Raw genomic sequence first — 24,043 nt, 5'->3', positions numbered from 1 at the left:
CATCTGTGAAATGCCAAAAAAAAAGTATGCATAGAAAATTATTTTTCTGCATACTGTTTAGGTTTTGGTAAATCTAAAAGAGTAGTATTGATTAATTATTCATATCCCTTGGGTAGTTGTTTTCTGCTGCTACAGATTAACCCAAACAGGTTAATGCATGTATTATGATAATATGTAGGAGTTGTTGCTGTTCAGAGATCACGTGGTATTTTGACCCAGATAGTCTGAGCTTGAACTAAAGCAAATATCTTAAAACAGGAGTGTTGCTTGTCCTAAGTCCTATCCCAACCTTGTGATTGTAGTTCTCTGGTGGGTTGCTTGTTTGCCTGAGGTGTGCTAGTAGCTGCTGATTTGCCGTGAGCATAGCTTCTTCCCTGCTAAAAATACCCCTAGTATTAAGGCTTGCATCTGAACAGCTTCTACCCATGAACTATAGAGCCATGTGGTGTGGTCTCTATGACTAGATGAACAAGTGAACATTTTCTCCAGAAGAGAACTGCTGAAATTCCATTATGGACTGTGTTACGGGCTGTAGTTTGTAAGGCGAACATAATATTCTTCAGATGATGGATTCCAGTTTATTTAGTACTGCTTGCTTTTATAATATTTAGTAGATGTGATAGGCTGTAGTAAGTATTTAAAAGCACGTAGTGTTCATAGTTTCAAAGTATTTTTAGCAAATAGTATTTATGTGTTGGTTGCCAGTAAAAGTAAACATCACTTATTCTTGTTTTTCTCTAAGGAGTACCATGTACCAGGGCTTTCTAGTGAAATTCTGGCTGTTTGGTCAAAGGCTGCTGACCTCTTTAAGAACGCAGGTGCTAAAGTAGTTGAAGTGAGTTTACCACACACCCATTACTCAATCGTCTGCTATCATGTGCTCTGCACTGCAGAAGTGGCATCAAATATGGCCAGGTTTGATGGACTGGAATATGGTAAGGCCTTTTAAATTATTTTGTTATTGTTGTTGTGTTATTGTTGCAAGAAACCTTGCTAAATGGTATTAAGAATGACCAGTTTGGATAGTATGTATTTCATAGTTGAATGTTTGGTGATGTTCTTTTGGACTGGAATAGGAAAACCCTGTGCACATAAAAGCTGAAGTAAACAAAGAAATATTTTATTGTGTTTTACTTGTGGACACGTGAATGTCTGGGGTTAAAATCTTCTCTGTGATGGAACGTGGAAGGAATATGGTTTGTGGATTTTTCCAGAATAGCAGCATGTCAGTCTGCACCAAACTGCAGCCTATTGTACTATTATGGGTACCATTACGTTATTGGATCTTAAAAACCACAAAAACTGTTTCTAAATTGCCTTTTCTTTCCAGGACATCGTTCTGACATGAGCAAGTCCACAGAAAGCATGTATGCTGCAACACGACGAGAAGGATTTAGCGATGTTGTAAGAGGAAGAATTCTATCAGGAAACTACTTCTTGTTGAAACAGTAAGTGGAACTCATCTTGAAACTCAGATTTATTAAGTTAATAATTTGTTAAGCAAATGGCAAAGAGTTGTTCATCAAGACATGAGAAAGAAATGTCCTCAAGCTACTAGCTACTTCTATGGTTATTATTGCTTTAGCTATGTAATAACTAGTGAACTGTTAGCAGTGAATGAAAATGTTTTTCCTTACTCGTACCAGGGAGCCTTCTGAGTTAAGTAAAACACCTTTGTGATTTCCCCCCCCCCCCCCCCCCCCCCCCCCCCCCCCCACAGAGGATTATTGTCACCTAATAGTTAAAATAAGGAAGTATATATCCTGTAGAATGACACTGAAATCACAGTAAAACCATCCTCTTGTAGTTCTGTAGGTGTTAATCTCAGTAAAGCTGCATAGAAGAACTGCTGGTGCATTCTGCTGAGGTCTTCTAGAGCAAGGCAGATGATACAGCAGTTAAATTAACTATAGCTCTCTGCCTTAGTATGCAAGGGGGAGAAGGCAAAGATGTCTGAACTAATGTTTTTATAGAAGACAGGTTTGTTTTTTTTTTAATTCAACTCATGTAGAGAGCCTGGTGAATGGATCAATTTAACTTTTTTCATCTCCATTTTCACTCCTTATTTACTATCCTAGTATGTGAGAGAAAGCAGGAGTCCTACTTAATTTGTTTAGATACTAACAGAAAAACTGGTCCTGCAATTTGTCTCAAAACAAGTGCGTGATAAAGCTCCTTCTGTCAGCAACAGCATTCATCAGAAGAGACTTGTAGTTGCTCTCAGAGACAGGAATGTTGTCAGTCAGTAGATAAGAAGCAGCTTTTATGGAATGCTGATATTCCTGCCAAGTATGCTCATTCTGGTCACAACTGTCCAGGTCAGCTTTCCAAAGACTGCTTTAAATTTCATGCAGCTCACTTTTTTGTGAAGGAGCATAGGATTGTGTTCCATCAGGACTGAACAAGAGAGTCCTGTTTCTGTCAACAGTAAGTTACTCTTGAAGAACAAAATCCAGGGTTCTGCAAGCATTCTTGAGACAAACAAAGTACAAACATCTGTGTTTCCTGTAAGCATTGCCTTTTACAGAATATTTTGCTCTTGCTTTTTATAAAATAACCATGTGATCATTCATGAAATGATGGTTGCTTATAGACACTGCATCAGAATTAACCGAGTAGGTTTGATTTATCAGTGTTTTATTCCTTTTCTTTTAAAGAGTAATTGTTGGCGATTGCTTTAGAAACTAAACTGTGAAGTTATGACTTCTGTTACATGTTTACCAATTCTACATATGAAATTAAAAAGAACAGTAAACATAAAGCTAACTAACTTGTTTCTGCTTTAGAATTGCATAAAGACAGTTTAGAAAGCCATAAACCCCATACTTAATATAAGGAGAAAAAAAAATTGAGGAAAGATAATAGTTTAGTAAGATGCGTACTAGAAACACATCCTTGGTTTTAAGTCCATTTGGATGTCTGCATAGATCAGGGGAGTTTTTCACATTCATTAAGTGTCTAACTGGATTGAATCCTAGAGTTTAATGTCTATTCTGCAAACCTTCTATATTATTTCTAGACTTTACTATACCTTTCTGCAGTGAAATCCAATATACAGTTTAGTTTCAGAAAGGCCATAAGAGCATTACTCTGATCTTCAGCTATTTTAAACTAGGATTTTGTTTTCCCTTCACTTTACTTCAACAGAATTTTCTTATGTCTTTTTTCTCTGACATCTTCATGGCTCTGAGAACGTAAACACTGTGTTTGGTGACTAAGCTTGTGGTAGAGGAGAAACTCAAATACATGTTAGCCTCTTAATCGGGAGGAATATAGAGCTTCTCTCTTTTATAGTAACTAAGAAATTGTTCTGTATTCTCAGAATTCTAGCATTCCACCCTCACACCCATATTTCTTTCTAGGAATTATGAGGATTACTTTGTCAAAGCACAGAAAGTCAGACGTCTCATTGCCAATGACTTTGTGAAGGTTTTTGGAAGTGGTATTGATATTTTACTCACTCCTATCACTCTGAGCGATGCAATCCCATATGTGGAATTCATCAAAGAAGACAACAGAACTCGCAGCACACAAGATGACATCCTAACACAGGCTGCAAACATGGCCGGTGAGTAGAGACAGGAATTCAACTATGTTTTCTCCTGCGTGTAACATCCATCCCCTTCAGCCTCTTGAGCTCTTACACAGAATTGAGATACCTCACCCCTCTCGTTAAATTACAGTAGTAAGTTAACAACTTTACACATAAGTACAGTGCATTTGTAAAATGCTTTGTGATGTAGGGCTAGATTTTAAAATGCTGCTGAGCTGCTCTGGTTCTCTCAGAATTGTTACAGAAATGACTCTAACTGGATTTGTTTAATAGTAAGCCTTTGTGCGCATAACTTCTTTTGTTTCAGGACTGCCAGCCGTAAATGTTCCTACAGCTCTTTCAGAAAGAGGCTTGCCAATTGGGCTTCAGTTCATTGGGCGCTCATTCCAAGAGAAGCAGCTGCTCACAGTAGCCAAATGGTTTGAAAAACAAGTACAGTTCCCAATGATTCAGCTAGAAGAAGTGAAGAAACACGACGACGGTGTCCTTCAGCATCAGAAATCTGCTTCTTTTTCATAATAAGGGATTTGCTGGTCAGTGAAAGCAAGAAAGCGGTTGGGATAGTTTAAAAATGTACTTCTGCAGGAGGAAAAAAAACAGTTCAAGGCAACGATATGCAGTAATGCAGGATGGACTAATGAGAGCCTGTTACTGTGTAATTAAGGCAAAACAAATCATTAAGTAAACATGTATATCTTACTAAGAGCCACTTCTTACTGATATTAAAAACACCAGATTGAAGTTATTTATCTTACATCTGTGGAGCTGCTTTTTTTTCCCATCCCCAGGGGGCATGTAAGGTATCTGGCTCATTAAAGAGCTAACCTGAATTTTCATGTGAAGACTGCGTGGTTGCCAGTGAGCTTGGTTTCTCTCTGGAACATAGACTTTGGTAATGGAAACAACCAGACGAGCTGTAATGGAACAAAGTTATTGAGAGCCCATTTGCCAACAAGTAAATACAAATGAAATCAAGAGAATAGCATATAGATAGTTGATTTTAAAAGCAAACCTAGAAGGAACCTCTGCTCCTTCCAGCAAACTCTCAGCAGGAGATGAAGTACCTTCTATGTATACAAATCTTGCAGATCTCTGGTTACATCCATCACCAGAAGGATCAATTCCAGACTCAAAAGAGTGTAGGGTGAGGGAAAACTATTGTGATACAGTACCATGTAGAATCTTCCTGCATGTTTCATGTCTTAGACCATACTGTCACATTTAAAAAAATGTATCAGTTCTAAAAAATGACAGATGAGGAATTTCCCACAGCCTAATGGCAGCTATACCAGTACCTTTCCCACACAATTAAGTGGTGCACAATTAGTTGTATTTTGGTTTTGTAAACATTACAAAACAAGGTATACCTTGTTTTAGTCTGGTGCTATCTTCTTGTCATAAAACAGTTGTCAGGGTACTTGGTTTTACTGTTAGTGGATGGTGAGAAGTAGTGGTCCCAAAAGACTACTTTACTTTAACTACTGTCTTGTTTAATAATTTAGTTATGTTCTAATCATACTGTCACCATGTGTGCCTTGTGCTCTGGCTGCCTACAAGCCAGAGCTGTCACTGTGATTATCCACTATCCACCTTGAAATCCCTACTTATTTGATTTGCAGTCAGGTCCCAAGTCCACATCTCCCACCTGCTTAGTGGATCTTAAAGTAAGGATCAATGTGTTTTGATGAGAGATAGAGATAAAATCCTGTCTGTGGAGAGCATTCCTTGAGCATAAAGAGCTTTAGAGTATTATGGGAGAGAACAAGCAAAGAGAAAGTTGTGCACTACATCAGAATTTAGTTCTGGACTGACTGCTGGCCCAGAAGAAAGTGTCCACTTATGCTAGACAATTTGTCTCTTCAGACTTCCTCTGCTGTTAAGACAAACATGATGGAAAACCTGCATCAAGGCACATTCCCCTTCACCAGGGGTAGGTGAAGGGAAACTGGTCTCATGCCTGCGCCACTTCTTTGTAAAGCAGAGCACCGAATCCAGCTTCCTTCCTTTCAAATGAGCATTCAGATGAGTGAGGCAACTGGTTGTTCTGACACAAGTTCTTCAGAACTTCTGTTAATAGATTTCAAGGTGTAGAATGACTACGCAATGAAGTATGCAGTAGAATACAAACTAAGCAAAGACAAAAACAAAGACAGGCATCTACCCTACAGCCCTGAATAGCATGGCATTTATAACTTCATTTGTGATTGAGACTCACCTTTGAATTAGATGATGACAAGATTTAGAAACAAAACATCAGGTAAGATTGGTAAGTTTCTGGGTCAGTAGGTTGAAAGCAGCCCCAACAAGACTTCTGTACTCCTCCTACTCCCCGCTCTTTTGTGGTTTTGGGGACCATGTACCATATGCCTCTTCAGCACTTTCCTAATACTGGAATTTCACCAAGCCTGACGTTAAAGCTTAAGAACCAGTGTGGCTGAGCAACTTCAGGATGTTAGCAAGAGTGTCTAAGGAAGTTTTGCTATCTTTGTGCTAGAAAATTCTCTCTTGCAGTTGATCCTGAACCCTTGAGGAGTTCCTATCATAGCAGGACAGCCGGGCCTAACTCAGGTGGTAGAAGGATTGTGAGTGATATCTCAGACTAGATCTTTGTGCAGCTGCTACTAGTGCTGAGTCATGGCTCCAGAATTTTAAACAGCAGAAGTTTCTATGATGGATTATTAAAAGCTCAAAAACCTTTCCTACAGAAGCAGAGCAATTTCAGAACACAAGACAGTAAGTCTAGGGGGGGGGGGGAAAAAGTTCATATGAACACTTTGTACAGTTGTCTTGAAAAACAATTTACTGAAATAATAGTTGAAACTTCTATGGTATTGAAACGCAGCCACAGCAGGTGGCTAGGTGTAACCCTATCACACAGGCAGCCCTGATTTGTAGCTAGAGGATAATTCCAGTGCTTCCAGAAGGAAACAATAGCTAGAACATTAACAAACAAGCAATCTGCTCAAATGGTTGAGGGTTCGAAAGCTTTCCTCCAGGCAATGAGAAATGGTAAGGGCATTATGTAATGGAGAAGTTATTTTGAGCAGAAAATTAAGACCTTTTGCTATAAGGTGTTTTTAAATACAGCTGCATTCTGGTGTTGCAGTTCATATACTTTCTGTGCACATGTTATTCTCCTCATCTTCCTTCATAGGCTCACACTAAGAGCAAATTCAAAGCAAGCTTTTGAGTGCAGCTATTTCACTATTACCACATTTCTCAGTTTTCAGGTGTAGGTTACTTAACAGTTACTGTGACCTCACTGTTGCTTCATATTACATAGTGTTTGTTAGCCATTTTTTTCACTTCTTTTAAGATGTAGCTAGGACTTAGTCTGTCTGGAAGGCAATAGGAAATGGGCTACCAGCACTGCTGCCTGGGGCATCCCAGGGTATTCCTTCAGCTCTGCCCCCAGAGTACATTCCCTCCATGAGCTGCAGTGTTGCATTTCTACAGGACACGGGCAACTGAAGAGGATAAGGAAGTTATAAGATGGGATAAGATAGATATATGAAGGATAAAGAAGTTAAAGAAGTAGGGTTATATGGTGGTCAAACTTGCTTTTAAACCAATGACCAGAAAACTACCAGAGAATCACAGAATGGCTTATGTTGGAGGGGACCTTAATGACCATCTAGTTCCAACCCACCTTCACAGACAGGGTTGCCAACCACTAGATCAGGTTGCCCAGCACTCCAAGAAGTTAGAAAAAAAGAAGCAAAAGAGCAAGAAAGGTTACCTACATTTGTTATTTTTTACTATGTCTCTCAAATGAAGGGAAAGGTATCCAGTTACAGCAGTGTTAGAAAGAGGCATGAAAAGAAAAGCACTATTATCTCGGTTAGTTTACCACTCCATTGGCTGATTAATGTCTAGATGCAATTAAGAAATTCCAAGCTAACTTTTTTTTCTGTAAACAAGAACTTTTTTCCCCCCCCACCTAGCATGGGCATCCTCCCATGGTTGCTGTTGAACAGCAGTAAAAGGATTCTTCAGCTCAGCTTCAGCTCACCTGGAGAAATAAATGGGAAGCCAGGGGGCTGCCACACACATTTGGGGATGAGGAAGCAGAAGTGTGGTGAAGGAGGTTCCCCAGTTTCATGTTCCTAAGCTGAAACCTTTGAAGGTGGGTGCACTTTTCAATTGTACCTGTCTGAACTAGAGAGTCTGCTTGATTTAGTCCAAGATCAGAGTGGTTAAGACTTGCATTTGCAAAAGGGACCCCCACGATCTGAGACTGGTACACAATATCTGGCTAGCCAAAATCAAAATGAAAACATTATTAACAACAGGAAGCTTAGGAGCACACAGCAAAGGGGACCTTGTGAGCCAGATCTCTCTTTACGGGTAACAATTTCATGCAGTCATCTCTATAAACATATTAAAATCTGTTTCATCTATAGAGTATTCTGGACTCTTTCTCCCACTCAGAATGTTTTGTTAAAAACTGATTGCAGCTAAGCCACACACACCTGTTTGCTCAAGGCAATATTGTTCTTCTGCTTAAATATGCCTTCTGACTCCATGTGTTTAATTCACTATTGTATTTATAAATCACAGTTGCATTCTTCCTAAGCATTTATTCTACCAGGACAAACAAGACAAACTCTTCCAGTTTACTCCTCTATATTAGACTGCCCATTGCTAATCCCCACAGGATTGCACCTGCCCCAGCTGCATTCATGTTTCTGGCATGGGTGACCAGCATTGTAAAGACAATTCCAGGTGCAGTTTTACAAGAGTAGCTGCTTTAGTGCTTCCCCATCTCTCTTGAAGAATTCCTCCATAGAACGCTCTGGAATTGCACTTACCTTTTACTCAGACACTTCATACCAGACCAGCAGCCCAAAGCTAATTTATGATTAACCAATACTCTCAAGGTTTTCTCTGTCTCCATAGCTTTTAATGGATGAGAATTTCTGGTACGAGCTGAAAGCTCATTATTAAGCCTCTAGGTTCATGACTCTGCACTCATTTTCCTTAATGCTGTTCATATTACCAGCATTTTCCTGTTTTTCCTGGAGAGTCCAACCCTCCACCATTTTGGCAGTAACGCTCAGCTTCATGTCATCAAAAACAAGGAATACATCCTCCAAATAACTCACTCATTACCATAAATTTAATCTCATTGCAATAAGGGGACATAAAGACTTAGGGGACAACACACACCAGGTTTTCCTTTGTGGTCTCTGTAATTGTCACCCGAGCACCAATGAATTGGGCCAATATGCTATCTACTGCCAACAGCTAGCTACAGCCCAAGGAGCTCCAACTACCCTTAATAAAATCTGGGGTTTTGGTCCCACTCTATTCCCTACTGCCTTACATTGAAGGCTACAAGGAAATACAGCCCTCCTGTGACAAACACAGTTGACAAATATCGAGAACCTGCCCCTTGAAAGAGCATCTGTTGTGAATCTATCCAAAGCACACCCCCCCCCAGCAACAACAGAACACCCAGGATAATAAGCTCTTTTGAACAAGAGCTGCTTTTTTTTTTTTTTTTTTTTTTTTTGCTTTGTATCCACAGCACTGGAAATGTAAGAGCTTGAATGATCCGCTCTCTGGTGCAGACAATGGGAAAATGCTGAAACACTAAAATGAAGCCTTCAATAGATAGAATGAAGCCTTGTCACTAAGATGAACTGCTAACAGCAAGTTCAGCTGAGCCTGCACTGAGCTAGCATCCCAGCCGAAAATAATGTAGATGCTAAAGATTTTTATTATTATGTTTGAAGTGAGACCCTTTGACAAGTTACAACACAGAGGAACTTTATGGAACAAAAGCTCTGCTCTGGGTGATACCTACGCTTTAAAAGCAACCCATCTGCGACTACTACTCTTCCACCTCAATACCAAATGCATTCCATTTAAAAATAAGACATCCTAATGAGTTTGGCCAATCAACGTGGGATTCATTGACAGAATGGAGATGATGGAGAAAATGTGAGAAGAAAACTGGTTCTACTTGCTGTCCATTAGACTGGATGCGTTGTTGTCAAGATTAAACATCTCACAGTCAGTAACCATAGTAATGTACTGCTTCCTAACATAGGCATCCAAAATCCTGCCACTCTTTCTAAAAGCACAGACATTCCCTAAACCATCACCTGAGGCTTTCATGACCACACTCACCAAACGCATATTACATTTCCATGCCCTCCAGTCTTAATAGAGTAAACGTGCTAATGAACTAACAACGCTTTAAGCCATTTTAGAATGTACTTATTTCAATATTATTTAAGATGTAAAAATGTAACTAATCTCAAACTCCGTTTCTCACTGTCAGAAACTGCTGTCATTGCCTTAAGTAACAGCACAGTGGATGGATAGGGAACAGGAAAACCAAGCAGCACTTGATTACTTTGTTGATCTATTTCCTTCTTAAAGTCTCTTTCTAGGACCTGCTGCAAGCTGTAACCTTTATATGTAATTACCATTAAGGAGCATTGGTGTGAAATAATACTGAAGAATTGTAAACTCTCAGAAAACAAAGCAGAAATGCAAAAATGGTCTGAATAAACTTTGGGGTTGTTTCAGTAAGGCTTAACATTGTGGTTTAACCTGGCAGGTAGCAAAGCACCACACAGTCATCCACTCACTCCCCACCTCCCAGTGAGATGGGGGTGTGAGGGGAGAATTGAAAGAAAGAAAAAACAAATGAAGAACTTGTGGATTGAGATAAAAATGATTTACTAAGAAAGGGAAGAGGGAAAAAAAAGATATAATTATGTGTATATATAGTATAGAAACATATATACATGCACAAAACAAGTGATACACAAGCAATTGCTCACCACCTGCCATCCAAAGTCCAGTTCTGACCTCTTCCATGTACTTCATATGTTCATTCATTGGCATACATGCCTTACAAACTGCAAGAGAGCCAGGCAAGGGCATTAATAATTTGTATTCATTGTTTTTTTTTCCTTATTGACTGGGTTTTAGAAGGCCGGAAGGCCTGTGTTGGTACAGTACTGTCTCACTTACAACACTGACATTTCTCAGCAGGACTTCTGTGCCCAACTGGAATGGCTGCTGGAGCAGCATTTGTTTTACCTCTTTTTAGAGGCTTCGAGACAAGTTAGTCAAGTCAAAGCTAGGACTAGTAGGGCTACCTTTTACAGTAAACAGGAAAAGCAATCCATGTATTTTCTTGCTTTGAGGTGTGATAAAGGTGTGAAAGAAGCGCTTTTTGCTCTCTCTCTCTCTCTCCACTATGAAAGGAGCTTTGTGTGACCAACCAGCCTCTCATAGCCCATTATCCGGTAAAAACATAATTACCTCACAATGAATTTGTATCTACATTCATTTGGTTTAAAAAAAAAACAACAAAACAAAAGTAACTGCAACTTGTCCCAAGTCATCCTCTCTGCATCACTTTGGAAAGCTTGATCAGCCGTCAGATTTGAGGCTGCCTTGCAGAAACCAGATGAAAGCGTCAGAAGGACAAGGCCACCACTCAGAAGCCCCACTAGCACTACTTTGTGATGAATACCTTTTCTTACTGTTCTGCTGAAGCAAGCCAGTTGGCCATGCTTACTTTAGCATGTTATTCTGATTTTGTCTCTCTCCCGTTTTCTGAACAAGTATCAAATGACATCCAAGAAAAACATCCCTCTACAAGTCTAAATATAATACAGCAACGTTATTTTTTATTAGGCACCTTCCATAACAAGATCACAAAGGCCTCAGGTCAGACTGACAGAAAGCTGTATTCAATTGCCTGTTGACATGTTATTTTTGAAGTGCTATCCCTCCAGTCCCCATATCGCATCTTTCACTATTTTTCCTGGAACAAAGATCCAATAGGCTTACGGTAGGCTGTTCCCGCTTTAACACATTAGCTTTCTTCCTTCCTTGCACCTTCCTCGGTGGCCACAGTGACACTCATGAAAGCCTCTCAGCCATTCACAGTTCTCTAGAAACTGCACATTTTCATAGAATCATAGAATTGCTCAGGTTGGAAAAGACCTTATAGATCATCAAGACCAACCACAACCTAAGTCTAACAACCCTCTGCTAAATCATGTCCCTGAGTACCACATCTAAACGGTTTTTAAACACATCCAGGGATGGTGACTCAACCCCCTCCCTGGGGAGCCTATTGCAGTGCTTAACAACCCTTTCTGTAAAGAAGTTTTTCCTGATATCCAACCTAAATGTACCCTGGCTCAGCTTGAGGCCATTTCCCCTCATCCCATCATCAGTGAGAAGAGACCAACCCCGCTCTCACTGTAAGCACCTTTCAGGTATTTGAAGAAAGCAATAAGGTCTCCTCTCTCAGCCTCCTCTGCCCCAGACTAAATAGACCCCAGACTAAACCTGATCCTCACAGGGCAGGTTCAGCTGCTATTTAGTACTTTCTCCAATTACTATGGAAAGGGAACATATTGTATGCTGGTATAACAGAGCTATAACATTCTTGCTTTGTATTTGACAATATTATTAAATCCTTTCTCTGCTCTTACTGACAAAGCTCCCATTTTGCCCATGGCACCGGTAAGCAAACAGGAGCTCAGTTAGGCTGAGAAAGTTGATTTTTGTTCTCAAAAAAGCTCAGAGCTCAAGTGTCTAACATCACACCTGATCTCAAGTGTTTATTACCTTGTCTTACAGAAAGAACTGTATCAACTTTTTTCAGTTACAAGTGGCCATTTCACGTTTTTCAATATCAGTTTCCCCATTCTTCTATTTATTAGATCTTCAAAAAGAGGAGAAGCATTGTTTTAATAGCTGCCCCATTTGTGTTTGTTGAAACCAGCGTACCTCCCCCTCCCTCCACTCCCAATTACAGCTTTATTACCTGTAAAATACCACTAGACACTTCCCAATTATCATTTACACTTTTCTTCCCTTGCAGCTGACCTAGTCCAGAATCATTTTTCCCTGTGAATCAAATAAAGTTACTGATTTGCATTATGTTTGCCTTCAACAAATATAATGATGCTACAAACGTTTTTGCTTGATATGCCAGTATTTTTTACCCTGATACCTCTGCTAAGTCAGAAGTCCTTCTTATAGTTTCTCTGGTCTATGGTGCAATATTTTTTAAGCAAGAAAATTAAGAGCATTATTTAGTTATTCTGAAGGTACTTCAGTCCTGGTCACATGAAACTGGCAGCATATGTCACTCAGATTGAGGCCTCCCATGAAGATGCAAGTTTCTTTTTCTTCCTATACATTAGGAATAGCAGCTCAAGGATCCAGCTGCCTGCTCCTCCCTGAGTACTGCTGTCGTCTCACAGACAGCAACCATCACTGCATTTTGTGCTTCTCGTGGTGGGAAATTAATCCAAGAGATCATTTTCTTTTTGTCATTTGTTACTGGTAAATAAATCATATTTTTTGTTGTTGCAGCTCCAGTGTGCTGTTTCCCATCTCCTGCCCACCAGACCTTTCCCAAGAGGTCATAAACAGTGATTTAAAGATTGCAGTCACAAGAAGCCTCTCATCAAGTTCCAGCAATGCCAACTCTACTGAATTTATGGTCATAAATGAGCAATTTCACTTTGCCTGTTTATTATCTAGGATCCTCACATTGGTTTAAGCAGCTAAATAATTTCTCCTCCTTGTGTCCTTGGGAACTGGGTTGGTTTTATTCACTGGAACACAGTTAAAGGAACAGGGGTTGCCAGGTTAAACCATCATTTCTCCCCCCCCCCCATCCCCCTTTTCATTTTATACAAAGGTGCAGAGATCCCACGCTTGCATCTTCCCTTTCCTAAGAAGGGAAGCAGCAGCAGTTTCCCCCAGCCTGCCTGGGAGCTGCCCACTCATCCAGAAACCTCCTTCCCCTCAAACAAATCCAGGAGACTACTGTAATACTACATTTGTGTGGGGGTCATGCTAGCACTGCCTGAAAACTTTCCTCTTTGGAAGTATTTCATAGGTGCTCCCACCTGCCCGGTAAGAAGCCTGCAGGCTTCCTGAGGCATGCACAAGCAGTTCCTGTTGTTACTCTGGTTAATACTTGACAGCGTGATGCTTTACTTCTCCCTCTCCCTTTAAAATAATAAAAACTTTGCTGCACAAGTAGTGTTGTGCCTCAGAAGAGGGTAAACAGAAATTAGACTTAAAAGCAGAAAAAAAATTAAATCAACCTCTATATCTATCCATATCCTAGCTGCTGCTCTCAGCTTTAATTGTTCCATAGGAAAGGTAATGTTAAGAGCACTGGAACCCAGTTAAAGGTTAACACTGGTACATTCTGCATGAATTCAGGCACTAATGAGCACAGTTCTGCCCTTTGATTTTTAGTATTCTACAAAATTGCATCGGGGTGGTTACACCACACAAACAGAGCCCATGCTTCTTGGAATTCGTGCCTGGTCTTGTCTGAGACGTATTGGACATTGAAATAGAACAGCTTTTGCAGTCTTCCATCAGTGCCTTCTAAAATGGTTCTTTCACAGAATATGATTTAAACCAGGACCAATTATTCTTGCAGACTGTAATACAAATCATACTGTAATTAGTACTTAACAGCAATAATGAAAGAAAGTGAGAAAAAACGGTGAAAGGAAAGGAGAGAAAAAGCAATTTATTCAAAGTAATTGCGCTTCCACCTATTCATTTTATGTGTTTGCCACTTTCAGATCTTGTCGTCCTGCCAGTACAGTAGCACAGTGTTCTACTTCTAGCCCTTTATATGTCTTCATAGAATAAAAATCTCAGCTGCAGTGTTCCCTTGCTCCCAGAAGAGAAATGATTCCCTCCGAATCCAAATCTTCTATCTAATGTCTCAGCATTTTGAGCTGGGAGATCTTACATCATCTGAGATCATCTGAGTGTCCTGGAGGGACTGCTGTCTGTACAGTCACTTTAAAAACTGGGACTTTTTCCCCCCTCCCACATCTGAAGCATTTTCTTACTTAGGAAATATTTATTGCAGTCTCTGTAACCACTCCTTACTTTGCTTGCTTAGTCCGATACACGCTCACATTTAACAGCCTCCCTATTGCTTCAAATGTCTCAAGAAACTGGATTCAATTCAAGGCCAATCCTGCTACTTGCATCTTGCAGATCTCAAGGATTTCCTTGCAATTCTGCCTAGAGGAAGAAAAATAACAAACAAAAGCTAGAAAATAGTCACACCAAGAACAAAGGTACTGGCTGCACTAAGCAAGAATGTCTGCATGATATTCAGGACTTTTTATTTACACTCTTTCATCAGCAGTCCGTGGAGTTCAAGATCCTCAAATCTTCCAAAACTTAAGGACCTGGTTTTGCTTTTGTGCCTGTTTCCAGATCTACGGCCATGGAAACATGAAACAAGTGCAAATCACTACAACCTTAATTCCCAAAGTTGGCAGCTAGACTAAATCAATGGTGCTCAGAACGTATGAACTGTCTCATGCATTTCAATGGACTGCTAACAACCATTTAGAATGAGGAGTTTTTCAGCTATTTTATCACTGATTATGCTGCTAAAAAATCATGGACATAATGTATCCGTTCCATGTGCCAATTGCATTCTAGCCAGCAGTCAAAACCCTCCAAGGTTCATCCTTCACAGTTCCTATGGCACACGAATGAACGAGCACTGTGACAATTTTAGATAGCACAAAAACCTAGACACAACAAAAAATACACAAGTAGTATCTGGAAGCCATCAGTAGCAAACGTACAAACACATTTTTCACAACTATGCAGAAATTCATCAGTTTTCAGCAAAGCTGCACAGAGTTCCCAACCCACCCCAACCTGGTGTAAAATGGCAGCTAGGAGTTCTGAAAGACCATTCAGATCTCCCTTGCCACCAAGCACCCAAGTGTACTTGCAATGAGTAAAGTGGTCTATTAGCAAAAGTAAATAAATACATTAAATAAAATGGGGACATGGTTTCAGGCTCAAAGAGGGTAGATTTAGGCTGGATATAAGGAAAAAGACTTTTCCAGTGAGGGCAGTGAGGCACTGGAACAGGTTGCCCAGAGGTGTGGCTGATGCCCTGTCCTTGGAGACATTCAAGACAAGGCTGGATCAGGCCCTGGGCTACCTCATCTAGCTGCACATGTCCCTGTTCACTGCAAGGGAGTTGGACTAGATGATCTTTAAAGGTCCCTTTCAACACTAAGGATACTATGATAAGAATTGTGACTTTTCTTTGCAAACTTTGCTTTTTTTTTTTTATTTTATATCCACATTGACCTTGTACATTTTATCTACCATGGCAGTCGTGGCAAAATGAGCTGTGCTCTGTGGGCACGTCATAAGGAGCAGGTGAAACTAGAGCAGGTTCCTGCATTTCAGAGCCACATTTTAATCAAAGTTTATTTCCTGCCTCTTCTTTGGGCAGCCCACAGACAGGGTGATCTATTTCACAAAGCTCGTGATGATTTTGAAAAGAGCTACTAACCCCCAGGTCCTTCCCCGGGGCTGTTGGATGCCAGCACACCAGCCCAAGTGTCCTTGTGCACAGACAGCTCTCACTGCTTTCTCCCACACGTGACAACAGGTTGTGCAGGCTTCATGCCCTTTCAGATCAAATAACCTGACCTAAGGTGTCTCAAATGATGGGACAAGGGAAAGTGAAAAGTCAGAATTGCTGTGGTTTCACCTTTCTGAAGTGAAGCACCTGAACCAACAACATTTTTACTTCCCCAGAGCCTGAGGACCCACTTTTTTTTTTTTTTCCTCCAATCATCCCTCTGAGAAAGATGCAGTAGAATTTTTTTCCCAGAAACAAGCTGAGGACAACACTGACACTACAACAGAACTATAAGCATTGAGAGCATATGTGTATAATATGGCTGAAGGCACAAACGGAGAAGGTCTCACTGAAAATGCCAAGTAGTTACCTTCTGGTTATCTCCAGGCTAAAGTACCACAGCACACTGTCAAGCAGAACACCTCCATCACACCAGCAAATATGGAAAGCACCCCAAAATGCCCAAAGCATGCTGCAAGCTAAGCAGAACTGAGCTGTTGGCTTCGTGAACATTTATTTGGGGTGAGGCAACGATCATTATTGTTTTGTAGTGTGACATCAAGAATTTGAGCAGGAGGAGCTTCATCTTCTCTGCTGCAAATTAAAAGCCAACAAAACATCATTCACTCTCTGCAAATAGCATCGCCACTGTGAGTTTTAAAGGAAAAATAACTAAAGGGACTAATGGTTATTTAGTTAGGCATTGATTTTAAGACATTTGCTTGGATCCAGGGAAGAAACACAGCCTTGTATCTTCCAGCAATTTACCCAATTCAGAAATATAAATACACTGGAAATATATCAACAGCAGGACAAGGGGGAACGGTTTTAAGTTGAAAGAGGGAAGATTTAGGTTGGATGTTAGGGGGAAGTTCTTTACCAGGAGAGTGGTGAGGTGCTGGAACGGGCTGCCCAGAGAGGTTGTGGATGCCCTGTCCCTGGAGGTGTTCAAGGCCAGGTTGGATGGGGCCCTGGGCAACCTGGTCTAGTAAATGGGGAGGTTGGTGGCCCTGCCTAGGCAGGGGGGTTGGAGCTTCATGATCCTTGGTCCCTTCCAACCCAGGCCGTTCTGTGATTCTGTGATGTCTGAGAGTGTAAAACCAAAATACAATTCCTTGCCACCTCTGATTCTGCTCTCAGCCACAAATGGAAGGATGAGAACACAATCACAGCTAGAGTTATTCATATGGTGCTTTTATCCAGGGCAAGAGGCAGAGTGCCTTGCTCCTGTCACCCTGCTGTGCTGCTGACACTCTTGATACCTGAACAGATGTGACATGTTGACGATTTGAAAACAGCAGCTGTGCTGTTTCACAGCTCACAGACATCCGTAGTTTTCTCTCTGAAAGGGCATCTTTTGAAAGTCCAGGATGGCCAAAAAGACTTGTCCAGTAATAGTTTTCAAAGCAAATGCCCTGCGTATGTTGGTACTACTTGAGGATAAAAGATGCAATGGGACCAGCTACTTGTGGAAACACCACATCCATAGGAATGAGAAAGCAGTAATTAAATACATTCATTTGGAGTTACTGACTACTCAACCCGGTCTTAAAATCTGAATTCCACTTAATGCACTAGACAGGATAGTTAGGACCTCAGTTCTAAGGCCTGGAGTTTGAAAGCACTGATATTTATTTTAGACAAAAAGATGCAGTGTTGAGCTCCGGCACTGTACTGTAAGACTTTCCTCTCACACCGTAAGACTTGCCCAGATTTGGGTTTCCTGGCAAAACCCAGCACTCTCATGACAGCTCTTCCGGTAAGCAATGAAGCAGCTTCCAGCCTTCACAAAGTCGATAACAACATCACTAAGCAGCTGTGTCAAGCTTATCTTAATTTCATTTGAATTAGCACATCACTGATAGCTACTGGCTGCCACAGCCTGTTCAACACTCACCATTTTCTTCTTGCTTTCAGCCCTCTACCAACTCGTTGCCACCCGATAACAATAAGAGATTGCTTTTGGGGGAGTGGCTTGTGCTACTGCCTTGCCTCTTCACTGCCACTCCTGTCATTGCTGGTGATGGCAAAAAACACCAGCGTTGAACCTGCCCTGAGCCAGAGCTTCTCTAGGAGCCTGTACTGAAGTCTGCCTCTGGAGGAGCATCTCACAGCAGCCTCGCAGTAGCTCAGGCCAAGCCCTGCTGGTACACTGCTTTGTGCCAGTGCAGCTGTGTTTACACTGAGGATTTCACCAAAGGAGCATGGATGTTAAAACAAATCATGCTATAAGTGGCATTATGATAGCAGCAAGATCTGATCCATAGTGCAGGCCTTCATTTAACTGCTCTGCTTGAAGAGCAGCACAGCTCCTGGCCTGCTCAGCATCCCACTGCCAGCACTCTGGGGCATCAGCCCTATTCCCACTACAGGATGCCCCCAGTGAGGGGGTCCCTGAGGCCCAGGAAGCACCAGAATCTCCAGAGCAGGTCCAAGCGCCCAAAGATAGCCCATCTGCCCCATAAGCTGCTGCACTGCCAAAGTCACCTTATCCCTTGCTTCTCTTTTCAGATCATTAACTGTTAAAGAGGGAGAGCCTCACTTCCCTGAGAATGTCAGAAGGGGTTTGCTACAGGTCATCAACCCTCTGATGAAGAGAGCATAGTAGGAGACACCTCTGCCAAAAACTAGCAAGCAGAGCGAGGGCACGTCTACAGCAAAAACCCAGCCCAGGCCTCTGTGGCTTCCTTCTGCTTGCAGGTACTCAGGCAAATCAGGTCTCCATAGTCAGTCCTGACAGGGCAGTGTGTTAAAGGGTGCCTAGACAGGTGAGGGGCTGTACCCAGAAGAGCCTGGAGCTGTGTTGGAACCATGCCCTTGGTGACTGACTCAGACTCAGTGTTTTCAGTGGACTGCAGTGAAGCCTTGAGATAGGTTCAGGCAAAGCAGCACAGCTGACTTTCTGAAGCCCTCACGAGAACGTGAAAGTTGTACAGCTGTCTCCATGCCACCCTGCTTCTTTCAGGGCAAAACAGTTCCCAGCTTAATGTCTCAAGTGGGAATTTCCAGCTGTAAGCTGGCTGCACTTCTAGTGCAAGCAGGCTGACTTGCAGTCACACGATTTACTTTTGACATTGAACTATTTGTTCTTTTCATATCCTGGCCACTTCTAGTGTGCCTAAGCATCACTCAAAATACAAGGGCTTGAAAACATGACCTCCAAAATGCTGCAGAGCTGTTTGGACTGTACTTTTCAACAATCAGATCCTTTTCAACACTACTGGTCTTTGTTTCTGAGGGCTTGTGTACTGCAAACACACCGTGCTGCTGTATTCTGGTCAGCTTGTTTAGTATTGTGGGCATGGCACAGTACCGCTCCCAGCTTCCCACCTACTGCACCAGCAATCTCTGATGCAATTGTATTGATCCAGAGAGATGAAACCAGGGAATACCCAATCATCAGTCTTAGCAATGATGACCTGCAAGAACAGTGGATGAAGACTATAGAAAATCCTAGGCAAAGCACATCCTTTCACTTTAAGAAAGTCAGCAGATCCAGGTACACCTGCAGGAGGTGGTAGAGGAGAGGACAAGAGAAGCTGGGCTTTGCCATTGGCCTTCCAGTATTTAAAGGGAACTTCATAAATAGAAGGGAAACAGACTTTTTATGTGATCTCACAGTGACAGGAGAAGGGAAGCAGGCTCTGAACCCAGCAGTGTTGCATCTGCAGTTGCAAGAAATTACGTAGTCACTGCAAGTGACATTTCTGCATCTTCCTTTTGCACTGAGCAAGAGTTGATGTTGGCTCCTGAAATGACTGAGGTACAATCTTTCAGTCCCATTTCTGGCACTGTTCCAGACTTACATAAAGATGACTTATAACATCAAGACTTGCAAAAAGCATCAGGGAAAAAAAATGCTGATCAGGAAATTTTGTGTAATTCCTTGGCAAAGATCTTGGCAAAAGTTGAGAAGAGGAGGATAGTTTAATTTTTATGGATTTATGGCTGCCTATAGGAAGGGGAAAGGCTTCATGTGGCTGTGGTTCAAATAACTAATTTTCATTGAATCGTTCCTACATCCTATATTTAATCTGATTGATCCCTACCGTGTATTTTGAGTCCTTCAGAGTCTGTCCTCCCTGACAGAGTGCCAGATTCCAGTATGGATGTTCAGAAGGGAGAGAAAACAACATAAATCCAAACAGAATTGAATTTCTGCTTCAGCAGAGTCTCTCATTAAGACTGCATTGGCAGTAGTTGCCAAAGTCCCTGCATTACCCACACCACAGCTTGCAAACAGTCTGAAAGCAGAAGCATCTTCTCCCTTGATCTGTTTAAACACTCTGTTGCAATCATCAAGAATCCTACAGCTGTGCCACTGTATAAAAAGTTTGTTTCATTATCTGTTTCAAGTCTAAATTGAAAAAGTATATTTGGTTGACCACCAATTCTCCAAACATTTGTAATACAGTAGCTTATATTAATACACATTTGCACTCGGTAGAAAGTTACTGCCTACATTCAGTTACAAATTAAGCAAGGCGTTACAATGTAACTTCGAATTCCCCACTGATAAAGAAATTGATAAACCTACTCTGGTGTTTTCCAAGAGACTGTCCCTTTTCTGTCTTTGTAAGATTGCTAGCACTATGGCTAAGTAACTTACAGTGTAATGCAGTGAAGACAAGCTTTACTAGTTAAATAGCACATAAATAGCAACTAGATGGCACCAAGAATGAAAACACAGTCTGAGGAATGTGAAGATATCACTGTTTAGATAAGCACAAAGCAACCTCAGAAGTTTCAGAGTAATGTAATTCAGCAGGTGAATTACTTGATTGCTGAAGAAAACTACCAGGTGTTATCTGAGAAAACTACAGGTCAATGTGATTTCAACACAAGGAGACTGGCATATGAATGTAGGTAGCTCTGAATGTAATGCCTCCTATTTATTTCCACAGAAACCACAACAGATAGAAAGAACAAAATAATGCTGAGAGAGCAAATTCTCGGCTACAAAACACTGCTTTTCAACATAGTCGCTGCCATTAGCTATGCATTTTTTGTGCCAGCAATGAACAAGAGACAGTATGACGCTCTAATAAAAATCTACATGACTGTCTGAAATGTGCCTTTTCTTTCATGTTGTTGTTACCGCCGGTGAAACACACCACCACCTCACCGTGCTCACATCCACTGCTTTGTCTCTATCAACATTCAGCAAGCATCAACATACATCAATAGGTGCCATTTTTTTCCCCACATGGAGAAATTCAGCGTTACTCCTTTGCTTCATCTGCACTTCCATGTTAGACACTATTTTGTCAGACTGCCCCTCTGCTGTCATCTGTCACAATGTGACTGAACGTGACAGAGCACTGGGAGGAAAATTCAGCCTCTACCGTTCTACCACCAACATCTGCCTCTGACATTGTGGGTCAACATAACAAAATAGGAGGCACTACTTTTGGAGCAGTCTTCATATTTAGTTGTCTGTTCTGCTCTAGAGATAGAGATTTAGAAACACTTACAGACTAGCTTTACTTTTGGAAACCTTTCCCCATTGCCTCACCTCATGGCATGCGAGATACATTTCTTGTCATATCTCACCCAGACAGAATAAACCAATCACTCCCTTTGCAAAAGAACTTCATGAATGATAAAGACCATTTCAGATTGATTTTAGGAAAATGAGTCTCAGCAGGTCAGGTAGCTTTCTGACAAGTGCACACGTTGTACCCTGAAATGCAAATATATATTTAAAGTAACAGCTATCCACTTCAGATGTTTTTTTTTGTTTGTTTGTTTTTAACCCACACACAATAGAATTTTTTTCCAAGTTAGTCTCAGTACAATCATTACTTATCAGGTTTCCACGGTATGTCCAAAATTAGTTTACCCAAGGGAAATATTCTTTGCGTTACCAGATCAGGAGCAGTATTTATAAACTCTATTAAATAAGAAAGAAAATAATGCTTTAAAGATTAAAAAAATATGCAGTTTCCTAAGTCGATACTCCCACAGCATGTAAACACAAGCTCCTCAGTCTCTCAGCACACTGTACTCCTCACACAAACACAGCATCCAGCCTTCTGTCAAGTCCGTATGCATTAGCAACCAGCAGAGCTGCCTGTACTCTTGATTGTTTTTGCAGAGAAAGCTGTTGAGTTCAGCTAAGAGAACAGTCTTCTGACACCAGAAAGAAGTCAGGAATTGCAGAGCTACTATAGGCTATGAGATAAAATGTGTTTGTACCTTACCGGCCAATTATGCCATTTGTAGGGGTACATTTATACCCAAAATATTTGTCATCAGCTCTTTGATGACCTAATGTATTTATAGACATTCTTTAACATATCATAGTCAGGACACAATTGTTTTAATTGTAAAACATTTGGTGTGCTGTTAAATAGAAGCATTATGCAATCACTGAAATAAGCTCTCCACCATCCTTAATAAACAAGCATTAATCATTGTAGCCTTACCTAACGTGCAGAAATAACTTACAGGAGCTGTAAAATATTTTAAAATACCATTCACTGTAGGTTAGAGAGAGATAAACATCTTACTGAGATGTGCTTCACTATTTCCATGCATTGAGAGCTGACAGAACAATTCCTTACGTTTCTTCCCCAAGGACCCGTAGAAGAGCAATCACAAGGTTTTTCTATATCAACATCAGAAGCAACTTTACCCTCTGATTTAGACTGCCTATGGTGTAGAAACGTAGCTGGAAGCAAGTATTGCTCCTTATTTTCTACTAATTTGCAGTGAAAAGGGTGTTTTCAAAATAAGACATTAGCAGTAGCAAATGCAAGCAATGGTACATCAGTGAAGTCTAAATCATCTGTTTGTAGTGCGTTTTCAAATTTTTCAGATACTCATAATGCTGCTTCACTGAGGTCTTGAAAACACTCAATTAGAGAGCAAATTATTCTTTTCTACCTATCCAACAATAAACATTGAAAACATTTGGATATTTCCAGGGTTTTGAGGCATCAGTAGTCACAGACTAATTGTTTTCTAAATTGAAAGAAGATTATGTTATTCACAGTAAATGAAGCTCTCACTCTGAAAAATGCTAGTCTGCTTCAGAAATGAGTAGAAAATGTTATTGAATTTGCTGTTATAATCAAGAGATTTATATGAATGACTGCGGAGTACTATTGTCGTTTGCTGCTTTTACAGCGCTTATTTTTGTTGATCTCTCTAAAAATCTGTTGTTCTATCTGTAGAAGCTATTAAAAATATTTTTCTGATCTATCCCATTTTCCTGCTCTCTTACATCTAAAAAGGATCTCAACAGCCACGAAGACATATTTTCTACAGGTGCTGATAAGCATGATGTCCATGCATATTAACTGCAAAGTCATTTCTCTGCTCAGGAAGAGTTGAGAGTGTCTGTTAAGTAGTACAGAGCCTCTCTTCCAACACAGACATGAACGGGCATGCTGGAGGAAATGCTACTGTGGTAATAGCAGACACAATCCACAGAGACCGGTCAAACCCATGACATGTTATTGACTCCTCAAAATGGTCTTGTTTCATAGTCAGCCTGTACTTGCTCAACACATAAGTCTCAAGAAATAGAATTAAAATCATCTCTAGATTCTTGTAGATCAAGCATTTAAGCATAGAAATGCTTCAGCATGGAATTAAGTCAGTGGACAGGGGAAGAGCCACTGATGTCATCTGTCTGGACTCCAGCAAAGCCTTTGACACACTCTCCCACAACATCACTCCTCCCAAATTGGAAATATATGGATTTGATGTGTGGACTGCTCAATGCACGAGGAATTCATTGTGAGAGCATACCCAGAGAGCAGTGATCAATGGCTCAATGTCTGGATAGAGATTAGTGTCAAGTTGCATCTCTCAGGGGCCAGTGCTGGGACCAGTACCCTTGCACATCTCCAATGATGACATCAACAACAGGATCAAGTAGATAACACTATAACATTATGCAAAGTACAACAGTAACAGGGGGATGGCAAAGTCTTTGCCTGCAGCAAATAAGAACAGGCTCAAATACAGCAGCTATAGATACAGAAATAAAGCAGAAGATCTACTCACCTTTAGAAAGCCCCAGGTGCACAGGGATCTCCAACAAGATACCC

The 24,043-nt window shown here is 40.9% G+C and overlaps 1 protein-coding gene and 1 long non-coding RNA gene across 3 annotated transcripts in view; one reads left to right on the top strand and one right to left on the bottom strand.

The window, feature by feature from the left end:
• QRSL1 (glutaminyl-tRNA amidotransferase subunit QRSL1) overlaps positions 1 to 4,307 on the top strand; it is an 11,952-nt gene extending 7,645 nt beyond the window's left edge. For both annotated transcript variants that reach the window (XM_015284543.4, XM_419807.7), the window contains 4 exons: positions 743 to 935; positions 1,331 to 1,448; positions 3,363 to 3,568; positions 3,861 to 4,307. In XM_015284543.4, the coding sequence (XP_015140029.2) occupies positions 743 to 935; positions 1,331 to 1,448; positions 3,363 to 3,568; positions 3,861 to 4,072 (729 nt within the window). In that variant the 3' untranslated portion in view covers positions 4,073 to 4,307. The remainder of the gene's footprint in view (positions 1 to 742; positions 936 to 1,330; positions 1,449 to 3,362; positions 3,569 to 3,860) is intronic.
• On the bottom strand, positions 239 to 24,043 carry LOC124417814. The gene is made up of 4 exons (XR_006938743.1): positions 24,000 to 24,043; positions 10,351 to 10,428; positions 4,379 to 4,467; positions 239 to 4,132 (listed from the first exon to the last, which is right to left on the bottom strand). It is a non-coding gene; the product is annotated as an uncharacterized LOC124417814 (long non-coding RNA).

The sequence above is a fragment of the Gallus gallus genome, chromosome 3, assembly GCF_016699485.2.
Source record: "Gallus gallus isolate bGalGal1 chromosome 3, bGalGal1.mat.broiler.GRCg7b, whole genome shotgun sequence".
Taxonomy (NCBI): Eukaryota; Metazoa; Chordata; class Aves; order Galliformes; family Phasianidae; genus Gallus; species Gallus gallus.
The sequence above is the reverse complement of the archived record's forward strand: the minus strand, read 5'-3'. Positions and strand labels throughout refer to the sequence as shown.